At 36.4% G+C, this 13,014-nt stretch overlaps 1 protein-coding gene across 1 annotated transcript in view; it reads left to right on the top strand.

Annotated features, from left to right (window-relative positions):
- The window catches only part of PIAS1 (protein inhibitor of activated STAT, 1), a 121,064-nt gene that overhangs the window by 92,837 nt on the left and 15,213 nt on the right, over window positions 1-13,014 (top strand). Inside the window, exons 7-8 of the mRNA XM_006866557.1 lie at window positions 556-661; window positions 9,320-9,393. Coding sequence (XP_006866619.1) covers window positions 556-661; window positions 9,320-9,393 — 180 coding nt within the window. The remainder of the gene's footprint in view (window positions 1-555; window positions 662-9,319; window positions 9,394-13,014) is intronic.

Here is a 13,014-nt window from a genome sequence, read left to right as displayed (position 1 = left end):
TTAAATATTGTTTATGATGCCTGTGATGCCTTATTGGCTTTGTTCTGTATTTAAATCTTAACTGTTGTTTTATTTGTTGTTGTTGTTAAGTACTGTGTGGAGTCAGTTCTGACTCATAGTAACCCTGCACAGGGTTTCCGATGTTGTAAATCTTTATGGGAACAGAAAGCCTCATCTTTCTCCTGCAGAACGTCTGCTAGTTTCAAACTGCCAACCTTGAGGTTAGCAGCCTGATTCGTAACCACTACACTACCAAAGCTCCTATTATTTGATATATTGCCTTAAATAAATCAGTATAGGTAGTGAGGTAATACAGAAACATGACAGACTTGAGTGTAAGTTCTGGCTTTGTCCATTAAAAGTTGTAAAAATAGGGCAAGTTAATTTACTTTTCTTTGCTTCACTTTCCTTGTCCCTGAGAGTGTAGGTATATGACCTTCTCAGCAGCTTTTGGGTCAAGTTAAATGAAAACTCATTAAGATAGTATTTGATATACATTAGTAGATGTACTATTTGCCTACATATGTTGTTTGTTTTCTACATCTTTTTTTTCAGAACTATTCCATGGCAGTGTATCTTGTAAAACAGTTATCCTCAACAGTTCTTCTTCAGAGGTTACGAGCAAAGGGAATAAGGAATCCGGATCATTCTAGAGCTTTAAGTACGTATGATAAAGTTATTTAATGTATGAAGTTGAAATATTTTGATAGAGGCTAGCGTAGTGTTTTCTCAACTCAAGGAATGTAGAGTTTATCTTTTACTAGAATCTCATACAGGGTTAAAAATACAGAAAACCTTTTTCTGTGAGTTAGGGTAAAACAAGACTCGAAAGAAGTAGTAATATCTTTGTTATGACCTATATTTTTATAATGCACATTTTATTGGTTCTAAAATGAACTTTAGGCAGTACATGAACATGGTAGAATATATTGCTGAAACTTCATAAAATAAATAATTGGTTGAAGAATTCTAGGACATGGGAGGGGAAATGTGCCATATACAAAGAGGCTTCAAAAAAGTTTGTGGAAAAATGGAAGTAAAAGAAAATGGAATTTTCCCACAGTGTTTGTGTTGAAGCTCCCTAGTATTTCAAGAGAGTTCTTTTAGATTGAAGGTTTATCCAGGAAAAGATATAAGCCTGCATATTAGGGTGGTAGAAATAATAACGAAGTGGGTTATGGGATTACTGAACTATGGGGCCTTAGACAAGTCACTTTGCTCTGAGTCTCATACTTCTCATCTGTAGAGAGGTGTGGACCATGTGACTTTTAAAGTCTCCCCAAGTCTGGTTTCATAGGTGGGAATTACTGGTTGGTTCATTTTGCTTTCGTACGTTTGAGACATAGTAAGGTCTTCAAACTGACTGTTCTGACCTCAATTTTTGAGAGTTAAGGCCTTTCCAAAGAGGTGAACTAAGTTTTTCCTTTATTCTCTCTTTGTTGTGAGAGGTAATTTCATCATAGATACATTTGGGGGTAATACTGGGCACTTAAGGGGGAAAATTTAAATGGGGGGGGGCTAGATAGGTACCCTTTAAGGACCCTGCTCTGAGTTGGTTAGTGAAGCCTACTGGTAGATTTATAGTTAAGAACACTCTAGTGGAAAAAGCTAATAAGTTTAATAAGGTCAGCTTTTCTCTTATTGCCCTTTGTAGCACAGCTTTTCTGTCTTTCTGTAACCTGTCTGTGTGTCAGAGTGTTAACAGAGTAGACTGACAGTGCTGATTAGGCCTTCAGGAGGGGGCTCAGGGAAAAGGAGATGATGGTGGAGCTCCTGAGGAAAGAAAGAGATCGAGACACTGAAGCGGGGAGTGCTAGTGAAGAGCTTCCTTTCCTGCTGTGTCGCTGGGGTCCACTCCTGATACTCCACTGAGAACCTTCATGTTTGCCATGTATGCTGGTTCCACTCAGAAAGCACTCTGGAGTTACGTGAGTCTTCATAGGAAAAGAATATCAAGAGCTAGAACAGATAAAGCTGTTATATTACAGAACAACAATGCAGACAGACTGCCTTTGCGCCGGTAGTGAACTCTTCTCTACTTAGAGTTTACAGCACCACCTGGAGGAAGAGTGGGAAGGGCAGCCTAGAATTGTTAAAGTGTTGTCGAGTCATAGCAATCCTGTATAGGAGCACCTAGTGGGTTTGAACTGCCGACCTTGTGGTTCGCAGTCCAGTGCTGATCCTACAGCGGCATACCAGGAAGCCGCCACTATTAAGTAGCAAAAGCAATTTATTTCAACTCTGATTGGTGGTTCAAATCCACCAGTCACTCCTATATAGGAAACCCTACCAAAGGGTCAAATGAGTCGGAGCTAACTCCACAGCACTTAACAACAACAATAACAGATACAGTGGTAGGGGTGGAGAGGAGTTACTGATTTGGTGCAGTTTTAGTGACAGTTTATGTCTTGTCTTACTTATATGGCCTAGGGTACCAACAGAATATTAATTTAGATTGTTCTCAATAGAAATGTGATGTAGATGATTCAAGGACAGAGATTGTTTATCTTTGTTGTTAATTGCCGTGAAGTTGATTCTAACTCGTGGCGACCCCATCTGTTGCAGAACAGAAGTGCTCCATCGGTGTCTTGTCTGTGACATTAGTGTAAGCAGATCACTAGTCCTTCCCCAGCTTCACCGGACATTTTACCTTTGGTGTTGCTGAGTGCCATTGAGTCAGCTCCCACTCATGGTGACCCTGTTTAGGGTTTCTGAGAGCTGCTGATGGGTTTGAACTCTCATCCTTGCAGTTAGTAGGCCGGTGCTTGTTCTACAACACTATACCAGGGCTTGGCATTTACCTTAATGTCTATAATGAAATGACTTTTGTAACAAATTAATTGTATAATAAAAATTTTATTTAAAACAACTTGACAGAAAAGCATGTTGTATATTTGAAGAATCAGTTAATCTACAAGTATATTTAGTGTTAAGTCTTCTTTGTTGTTGTTGTTAAGTGCCATGAAATTGGTTCCAACTCATAGATACCATGTATAGGATTTCTAAGGAGTGGTTGATGGGTTTGAACGACCAACCTTGTAGTTAGCAGGCCAGTGCTTATTGCACAGAGCCACACCAGGACCCCAAGTCTTCCAAAGTTTTATTAAATTCTACTGGCAATGTTTTGTTAGTCTAATATCATTAGGTTTAGATTAGTCACCAGATTAGAAATCCAGTGTCTTCTTCATCTGATTTAGTGTATTTTTGTCTTGTGACTTCTACTTTTATGCACAGTTATTATGTCAGCATCACTAAATTGTCTTTTACTGATGCTGTGCAGCTTCTGCTCCGTACACCAATCCTTCAGCAGTCACTTCAGACCTGGGCTCCCCTTCCCTCACACACTGCTCCCCTCCCCAGCACACTGTTGTTAGATGTGAATTCTCTAAACACCTGTTTCATCGCGAGTCTTAGTACCACCAGAACCTTTCAGCTTCTCCACATCTGTGTTCATCCTCACTTTATTCCCTTTAGTTTCCTAGGGTGAAACTTCCCTTTTCCTTCTCAAGGTTAATCTTTTATTTATTTAGTTTACTTACTTAAGAAATTATATGAAAGTCTACTGTGTTCCAAGCACTGGAGAATAAAGAAGTAAGTAAGACAACACTGACTTTGCATTCCTCAGAAACTTGTTGTCTGGTGGGAAACGATTGCACAGTTATTAATGAGAACAGATGTGCAGGTGTGATATGCACCATGAAGAAAGACAGTGAACTCTGTGGAGATACAACAGGGGGCCACAGTCCTCTCTGAGATGTGATATTTAAGACAGGATTTCAAGGTGAAGAAAAGTTATCCCCAAGACGATAAGGGGGAAGTATGCCAAGAGAGAAGGCCAGTGGCGCTGGAGTAGAGACTGACCAGAGATAGACATAGGGTCAATTCATATAGAAGATAGTAAGCTGATGAGAAATTTTGAACAGATTTGGACAATAAAAACATCATTTTGAGGACTGAATTGAGGGTGGTGCAAGGCTGATGCAGTATGACCAGTTAGGAAGTTATTGCAGTAGCCTATGCAGTCCTCACAGCTGGACCAATAAGCAACATCATGATAAACAGAAAAGACAGAAGTTATCAAGGAGTTCATTTAAAAAGGTTAAAAATCAAAGATGTCACTTTAAAGTTAAGGCGTACCTGACCCAAGCCATGGTATTTTCATTCGCCTCATATGAATGTGAAAACTGAACAATGAATAAGACTGAAGAATTGATGCCTTTGAATTATGGTGTTGGTGATTAATATATTGACTATTCCATGGACTACTAGAAGACAAAGAAATCTGTGTCTTAGAACAAGTGCAGCCAGAATGCTCCTCAGCAGCCAGGATGGTGAGACATCATCTCACGTACTTTGGACATGCTGCCGAGAGAGACTGGTCTTGGAAACAGAAGATTGTGCTTTGTAAAGCAAAAGCAGGAAGACTCTCAGTGAACTGGACGTAGCATCGGTTATTAGAACGGCACAGGGCTAGGCATGGTTTCATTCTGGTGTACACAGGTTCACTGTGAGTTGGAACTGAGCTGACAGCACTTAACAAGAGCAAGCAAAAGATGAGGTTGTTTTGGGCTCAGGGAACAATGAGGGAAGTAGAATGGATAGATTTGGGAAGTGTTGTGGGGTAGAAATAGTGAGAGAAGAAAAAGATGCCAGGGATGTTTCAGGCTTCTTACTTAGGCACAGGTAAATAGTGGTGCCATTTACTACAGGGGAAAGCAGTTAGAAAGATCAGAGTGCAGTATTAGATTTGTGGTATTTGTGATATCTGTGAGACAGGCAGCCAGGTAGAAATATGCTCAGTAAACAGTATTATGAGACTTGGATCCCTCCTTTATCTGTTGTTTGTTCTTACTTTCAGATACTCCCTCTCTTGAGGATCTTCCTGTCAAACTTCCCTGTCACACTTCTCTTTTTACGCTTTGATAAAGGAAAACAAACTCCTCCATAGATTCATCTTTGGATTTCACCTGTTCTCAATCTAGTTTGTTGAAGGAGTCATCTATAATTGCTTCTTCTACCTTCTCACTGTAACCCATTATAGTCTGCCTGTAAACCGTTATCATTCCACTAAAACTGCTCTTGCAGATAGATGTCACCAGTGATACCCTGATTGGCACGTATAATGAATACCTTTCTGTCTTCTTCTTGGATGCTTTTGCTGCGTTTGATACCAAGTATTTTTTCCTTGAAATTCTCTGTTCTCCTCTTTCAAGACTGTTTCTTTCCAGTCACCTAGAAAACAAATTATTCAACAAATCCTAGCAAACATATACCCTAAATATTTCTCAAGTCTATCTTCTCTATAGTCCTACTATCACTGCCCTGGTTTGAGCCCTTGTATCTTGCCTTTATTTTTTAAATCAATTTTAAATAATCTTCCTCTTCTTTTTCATGATTCTCTTCTGGTAGCAACATCAGTGATATTAAAACTCCAACTTTCTTAACATGTACAAATCGCTTCTAGTGCCAGCTACCCAGAAATAGAGCAGACTTCAGAGGTTCAGGGCACAGTGCACCATTGGCTCCTCTCATTTCAGACGCCTGGCCCCACTAAGCCCATAGGTTCGGTGATTTGCTAGAATGACTCACAAAAGTCAGGAAAGCACTATGCTTACATTCCAAGTTAAATTTATACTATCGTCACATGACAGCTATACTTACAGTTTTATTATAGGAAAAGAATACAAATCAGAACCATCCAAAAGGAGAGACTCACAGGATGAGGTCTGGGAGGTCCCAGATGTAAAGCTTCCACTGTGCTCCAGGATATCCTCTTAGTACATCAGTGTGTGACAGCTAGGGAAACTTACCAAGGCTTGGAAGGCATCATTTTCATTGGAGTGTTTCTGCTTAGGCATGATTGATTGAGTCACTGGCCACATGATTGAACTCAGTCTACAGTCCCTCTCTCTGTAGCTGAGCTTATATTACCTGTTTCAAAGGACCAAACCACTAATCACAGGGTTGCCCTTTCTGGCATGGTCAGCCCCCATACTGAGACTTCTTGTTAACATATACTATCAGGTGTGGTTTGAGGGGCCCACCATGAATAACAATGACACTTTTATCCTTTGGGTCATTCTAAGGACTTAAAGGAACTGGGGACAAAAGCCAGCCAAATTCTTTATTGCACAGTTGTCTAGTTGTAACCAGACTTACTATATGTCTGGTTTAGTTTTTGTTCCCCTGCCCAGAGTATAAGTCCTTTTACTGTTTAAATAATTGTTTTCTCCATTCTTTCTTGTAAATAAATTTAATAAAATTGTTTCCCTCCCTCCCTTCTAGTCATGTTTATAAAGTTTAATTTATAAGCAGTCAAAATTCACCCTTTTTAATGTACAGTTTGAATATGTGTTTATATATATTCTTCTCTATGGTCCTACTATAATATACACACACACAACATAGTATGCTTATGAAAATACCTCAGGTGGGAGATCATAGCTGCCAAAAATGTATAATATGCACGTTATTTGTATAAACTAGTGATATAAGTCCTTTGTGTATGGCTTCTTTCACATAGTATATTGTGTTTTAGGTTCATCCATGTACTTTTCATGTATAAGTGATTTGCTCCTTTTTATTACAAAGTAGAAGGAGCTCTGGTAGTGTAGTGGTTACGAATTGGGCTGTGAACCTTAAGGTCAGCGGTTCGAAACTACCAGCCGCTCTGCGGGAGAAAGATGAGGCTTTCTACTCCCATAAAGATTTACACCCTCGGAAACCCTGTACAGGGTCGCTATGGGTTGGAACCAACTCGACAGCACTTAACAACAACAACAACATTGCAAAGTAATAGTCCATTTATTTGTACCATTATTTATCTCTTTATCAGTTGGTGCATGTTTGGATTGTTTCCAGTTTTGAATTATTATGAATAAAACTGCCTAGGAGTGGGATTGCTGGGTTATATGTTAACTTTCCAGGAATCAATCTGGTAATTTCTTAGATAGTGGGAATGTCATTTTTTTTCCTTTCTACTAGCAGTGTGTGAGGTCTCCAGTTGCTCTGCATCCTCACCAACACTTGGCATTGTCAGACCATTTTGATTGGTGTATGATGAAATAATTTTAATTTGCATTTGCTTAATGACTAAATTTGTTAACCATCTTTGTCATTCCTTATAGCTTTCTTTGGTGAAGTGTCCAAAGCTTTTGTCCAATTTTTAAATTGAGTTGTTTATCTTATAATGAATTATGAGAATTCTGTATGTTGTTAAATGCCATACAGAGTTTTTAAGGACTAACATATGAAAAATATTTGATAAATTCTTATCAAAAAATAATTGATAGACATTAGCTAGTCGATTTTGACTCGTCGTGAACCCTATATATGGGTTCCAAGAACAAATCCTTTAACAGATGTATCTTTGCAATATTTTCTCCCACTCTGCGGCCTGCCTCTTCATTTTCTTATCAGGATCTTTATTTTAATTTTGATAAAATCAACTTTTGTATAATCCTTTATCGTGGCCTGACCCAAGGTCACAATCAATCAAATAAAGACAACTACAAAGAAACTAGCGTAGTGGTTACAAATTGGGCTGCTAACCTCAGGGTCAGCAGTTTGAAACTACCAGCTGTTCGCGGGAGAAAAATGCGTTTCTGCTCCCATAAAGATTTACAGCCTCGGAAACCCCGAACAGGGTTGCTGTGAGTGGGGACCAACTCCATGGCACATAACAACAATTGCTTCATTTAAGTGAAACTTTCAAAGCACAAATTCAGTTACTGTTTCCATTGCTGTGTGTAGGGGAAGGTGCTCGTGGGGTGGTTGGCAAAGGCATGTAGAAAGGTTAGTAATCACATTGGAACTCGGTTGTCATGTTGATTTTGTACAGCAATTATATGCTGCTGTCAATACAATATATTCTTCTTTAAAACCATCTTCACAAGAAAGAATTAACCTTGGGTCTAGAATGATGCCAGGGAATATTTTTCATCACTTAATATGATATTAATTAGCATGAGCGATGTAATCACTCTGTTTTTACAAACCAAGAACTAGGGTGAGGCAGTCTGTGAAATATATACATTTTGAGGTTTTGACAGAATTGTTACCATGGAGTCCTGGTGTAGCACTGGACCGCAAGGTCAATTTGAACCACAAGGTTGGCTGCTCACACTCATCAGTTCTCCTCACTCCTAACAGGATTGCCATGAGTTGGAACCAACTCGTCAGCACTTAGCAACAAAAACAACATTGTCACTCGATTTCATAAAGGCATGATTCTTGATTTTCATAAATGCCTATCAGCACAACAGATATCTAACCAAAATCATTCTTTCTTACCAATACTTTTTCCTCTTTCAATTTTCCGTTCTCTACTGAATGTTACCTATCTGGTCATACTTAGTTGTGTGACAGCCTTGGTACTCAGTGATTTATTCACTGTACACAACCACTTTACTGGGGACCCCTTATTATACAATACTGATTTCAAAGTTATTGTCAAATTGTTTCTGAAATTATTGGGATATTACATTTAGTCATTTCTAGTCTCCACAGTGTTTTACTGACTGAGGTTTTCAGGTTTCCAGGTTAGAAGTATTAGTGGCCTTATTATATTAGACTAAAGGAGAATCATATAGTAGTCATTAGAAGATAAAATTACGAATGCCTTGTCTCTTAAGAACCACAAGTTGGAACATAAAGACAGCTGATCTAGTATGGAGTTTTATTTTACTGTAAATGAAATTAAGCTCAAGAGAGGTGGGTTGACTTGCATAGGATACCACTTGTATGGTTTTTTTAAAAAGGTAATTTAATTTTTTTTTTCTTTTCATAATTTGAAATTAGATTTCATATGTTTTGCAATAAATATCTTGTTTGTTATCTGGGTGTTCAAAATGTTGTAAATGTTAGGTTTATAATTGCTGCTTATTAATTTTTAAAATAGAAGAGCCAAAATAATATTAGTCATTGTTTTTTGTTTGTTTTTTAAAGGGTCTGCCATCAGTGGAGTATGTCCACCTGGCCTAGAAATTTACGTTATGTTATTGCAGCGCAGTTTTTTCCTCTGTGGACAAGAAATAGGAAGTTCACAGGAAATGTAATCAGTCCCTAGATATACAATTGTTTTCCTTCCTTTGCTTATTGTAGAATTTATAGGCCATATAATTATTTTTATTCTTCCATTCATTTTAATAAAAAAATAGTTTAGCAGATTATTTTCTAGGTTTTTTTTTTTTATGATTTGTCATTTTAAATTCCTGGTGGTGGTTTTTTGTTTGTTTGTTTGTTTTCATGTTGCATTAGTGATGATGTATCTTAAATAACCTTTTTCTATTGTTTGTTTTTTTTCTTCAATCAATGTCAGTTAAAGAGAAATTGACTGCAGATCCAGACAGTGAAATAGCTACAACCAGCCTAAGGGTTTCTCTACTATGTCCAGTAAGTGTTAAAATAATACTTATTTTCCGGAAGATTTAACATAAATGTCTTTGGTTGTTTCCAAGATTTGAGAAGACCTGCTTACTTTAAAAATCTGTTCACCCTTCTTAACAGTTTTTGAACGTAGAATACACATTATTATCTAGGCATGGGATTTAGAATGTATGTAATAAATTCTGTACCGCTATTAAAACATATCTAAATACTACTGCTCATGATTAATGATTATCGTACTCAACTGGAAATTTTCAAAATAAGGAATGTTTATTATCTCAATGTATTTATAAAAATTTGATCTTAAACAAAAAATTCTTTTGAATAAAACTCTGGCCATGATTTACCCACATATTTAATTCATCCATTTTGCCCACATTGATAGCATTGTAAGAATCTTCTTCTATTCTGCCTGAATAATTGAATGTGTTTTACATAATAAAAATGGCCTAGGAATATTTTTAAACCAGAAAATGAACTAAAAAATCAGTCATTACTATAAATAAATATAAGCCCTCAAAACTTACAATATGATTACACTTAAAATGAAAGGGCCCCCAAATTTTTTTATTGAAGTCTATTTATTAATTTTATGTTAGATCTACCAATAGTACAGATGATAGTTGAATATGAAGTTTGTGAAAAAATTGGTGAAAAATAAATAGTAAATTACTTTGACATTTTGATTGTCTTTTGTTCTATAATTAATCTAATTAATCATCTTTAAATTAGGAGAAAATATGAAGAATGAGAGGATACATCTGTTTCCTGATTCAGGTCTGATAGCAGAGGTTTTCAAATATTGAAATCCTATTTAAGATAAAGTTATAATCAGAAAGAAACAAATTAAACAGAAATTAAATCTAATTATTTGTACTATATCCTAGTCCTTTGTAATTTATAAAACTTGAAACACAGTATGAAAAAGTCATTAGCTCTTGAATTTCTAATACTATAATTTACATAGCTCTTGAAAAACAGATATTTTTCCACACTCCCTCCTTTGGTTTGGTAATTATTAAGACAATTCCTGTTAATTATAAAATGTTTTGAAATTATAGGAAAAGGGTACATTAAGTTAATAATAATCAGATCCTATCATATTCTTTTATTCTTCCTGTATTTTCTCTTTATAACCATTCTTTTCTTAGAAAAAGTATTTTAGTATCAGGCTTTTTTATATTATTATTAAATATCATTTAATTAAGTGACCAGATAAATATTATAATATTTTACGTTGAAAAGAAGTTTCAGAAAGTGGAGGGTGGTAAGATGAAGATTTTAAATGGGGGAAAAAAAGATCCATACTTACCCCACCTTTTTCCCCCTAAGTCTTGTTTTCCCTACACTATACACACATCACTCCTTGGAAATAAGATGAGGCTTTCTGCTCACATAAAGATATGCAACCTGAGAAGCCCTATGCAGCAGGGTCACTATGAGTTGGAACCACCTCGACAGCACACACACTCAGCTATGCACACACAGTTCTGCGACAACCTGTTCCGTAACACAATTTAGAGAATGTGTTATGTATTTAGAAAAGCGAAAAAGCTTTATTTTCCATTTAAATCACTTGAAGTTTTATTTTTCTGCGGTCTCATTTTAAACACATAGAGTTGTGCTAGTTTAGTGCATATGATGTTCCTAATAATTAACAGGATATATTTAGTCATATAAATAAACACTGCAGTATAAATCTTAGAAATTAGTATTAGTGGAAATAGTCTTAAATTTTTAAGTTCAGATGCTATTCTCTATTATTGTTGTTGTTGAGTGCTGTCAAGTCGACTCCGATCCATAGTGACCCTGTATAGGGTTTCCAAAGAGCAGCTGGTGAGCTTGAACCACCGACCTTGCAGTGCAAACTGACTTTGCAGTCTGATGCATTAACCCACAGCGCCACACCAGGACTCCTGTTCTCTATTATTAGAAAATGTCAATCATGCTTTGCTCTTTGTATCTCTTAATTTAGTGGACCAACTTTAAACTTTCTTCCCATGTCTCCTTGCTCCTCCTTTTTTAGTCCCAGCAGTTTTGGAAATTTATTTTAAATTGACAGCTGTTTTCAAAATTCAGATTGTAGGGGGGAAAACTGAGCTATATATGTAATTTATAATTATAATAGTTGTATGGCTTTCTCTTTAGCTAAAGGGACATTCCATTTACAATTGTTCTGAAACAGTAGTACCGTATAGTTAAACATAATTTTACTCAAGAGTAAAATTTAGCAATAACTACTCATTTCAATATTAAATTTATAGAGTAATTAAAGACATTTGTGCCCTTTAAATATGCTAATGAGATGTCACATGGTGCGTTTGAACTGTCCTTGTTATGATGTACAAACTTGTTAATGATGTACAAATATCAAACTCAGTAAGTTTCTGTTGTTTGGGTATCATTAGCTAAAGGCAACAAAAATAGTTAACAATGCTTTTGCTCCCCAGACAATGTTTTGGGAAATTTTTGGATCTGATTTATTAAAAGTAGAACGAGCTGAGAGAATCTTTGAGAATACACTTTGTGAGATATTCCCAGGTCCATAAACCCACTTACAAGTGATTTAGAGTGGATGCCCGGGGCGTGGGGGAGGGAGCACACATTAGAAATTTATTTATAAAATACTCACTGTTATGAAAAAAGTTGTGAAATGATTCTTAATATTTATACTTTGCTTGCTTTCTTGTTACATGGGCAAAAAAAGAGAAAAGTTTATTGCTTTTTTAAGGGTTCTGTTGATATAAAATTATTTGAACTATCTCTAGGAGGTTTCCTTTTCTCTTACATCATCAGTTAATTCAGCTCAGTGTACTGTTACAATAGGGTTAGTAACATTAGAAAAACCCAGGAGTTGTTTTTGAAGTATGTATGTGGAAGTGATGCATATATCCATCATATCCTCTACAGGGAGAAATGGATTTGTAGTTCGTTACCAGATGAGGATAAAGAAAACACACTTTTCTCCTGATAGCAAGTTAGAGAAAATCAGTATCTATTTGTTACATAAATATTTGCAATTTAGTGATTTTTTTAAAAAAATCAAGAATATGAGGAAGGTTATTACTTAGTGGTTAATTTGTGGTTCTTTGAAGGGGAGGCATTTGTGTGCCGGCTGATAAACAGTGTGTTTGAAAGTGAGCTTTTGCCCCCTTGTATCCATTTGTAAATGCCCCTTCTGTTCTCTTGATGGTTCAGTATTCCTTAACCTCTGTAAGTCATCTTGTCAGTGTGGCTGATCATAAGGGCTTAAGAGTTGTTCTCTTGCCAAAAAGATACAAAGGCATTTGTGGAGTAATGGCTATTCAGAATGCTCTGCAACCTATGGCTTGGATGCTGAGACAATCTTATTCACTGTCCTCTAACCCATTAGAAGTAACTCACTAGTTCTGCAGTATATGAATCTTGTGTTCTAGAACTTTTCTCTATTTAGTATTTGGTCAATAGCAAAAGATACATTTACTCAGTAGGAATTTGCACTTCACAGGGAAATTTAGATATTAAAAGATTGTACCAATAAACAGATTTATTATTTAGATGATGTTCTAGCTAACTAACACTAGTTTGCCTCATTCTGCACTGGCAGTTTTCTGTCACACACAGGATTTTTTGCTGGGGTGAGATGGG

This window comes from Chrysochloris asiatica, unplaced genomic scaffold (assembly GCF_000296735.1).
Source record: "Chrysochloris asiatica unplaced genomic scaffold, ChrAsi1.0 scaffold00092, whole genome shotgun sequence".
Classification (NCBI taxonomy): Eukaryota; Metazoa; Chordata; class Mammalia; order Afrosoricida; family Chrysochloridae; genus Chrysochloris; species Chrysochloris asiatica.
The sequence above is the reverse complement of the archived record's forward strand: the minus strand, read 5'-3'. Positions and strand labels throughout refer to the sequence as shown.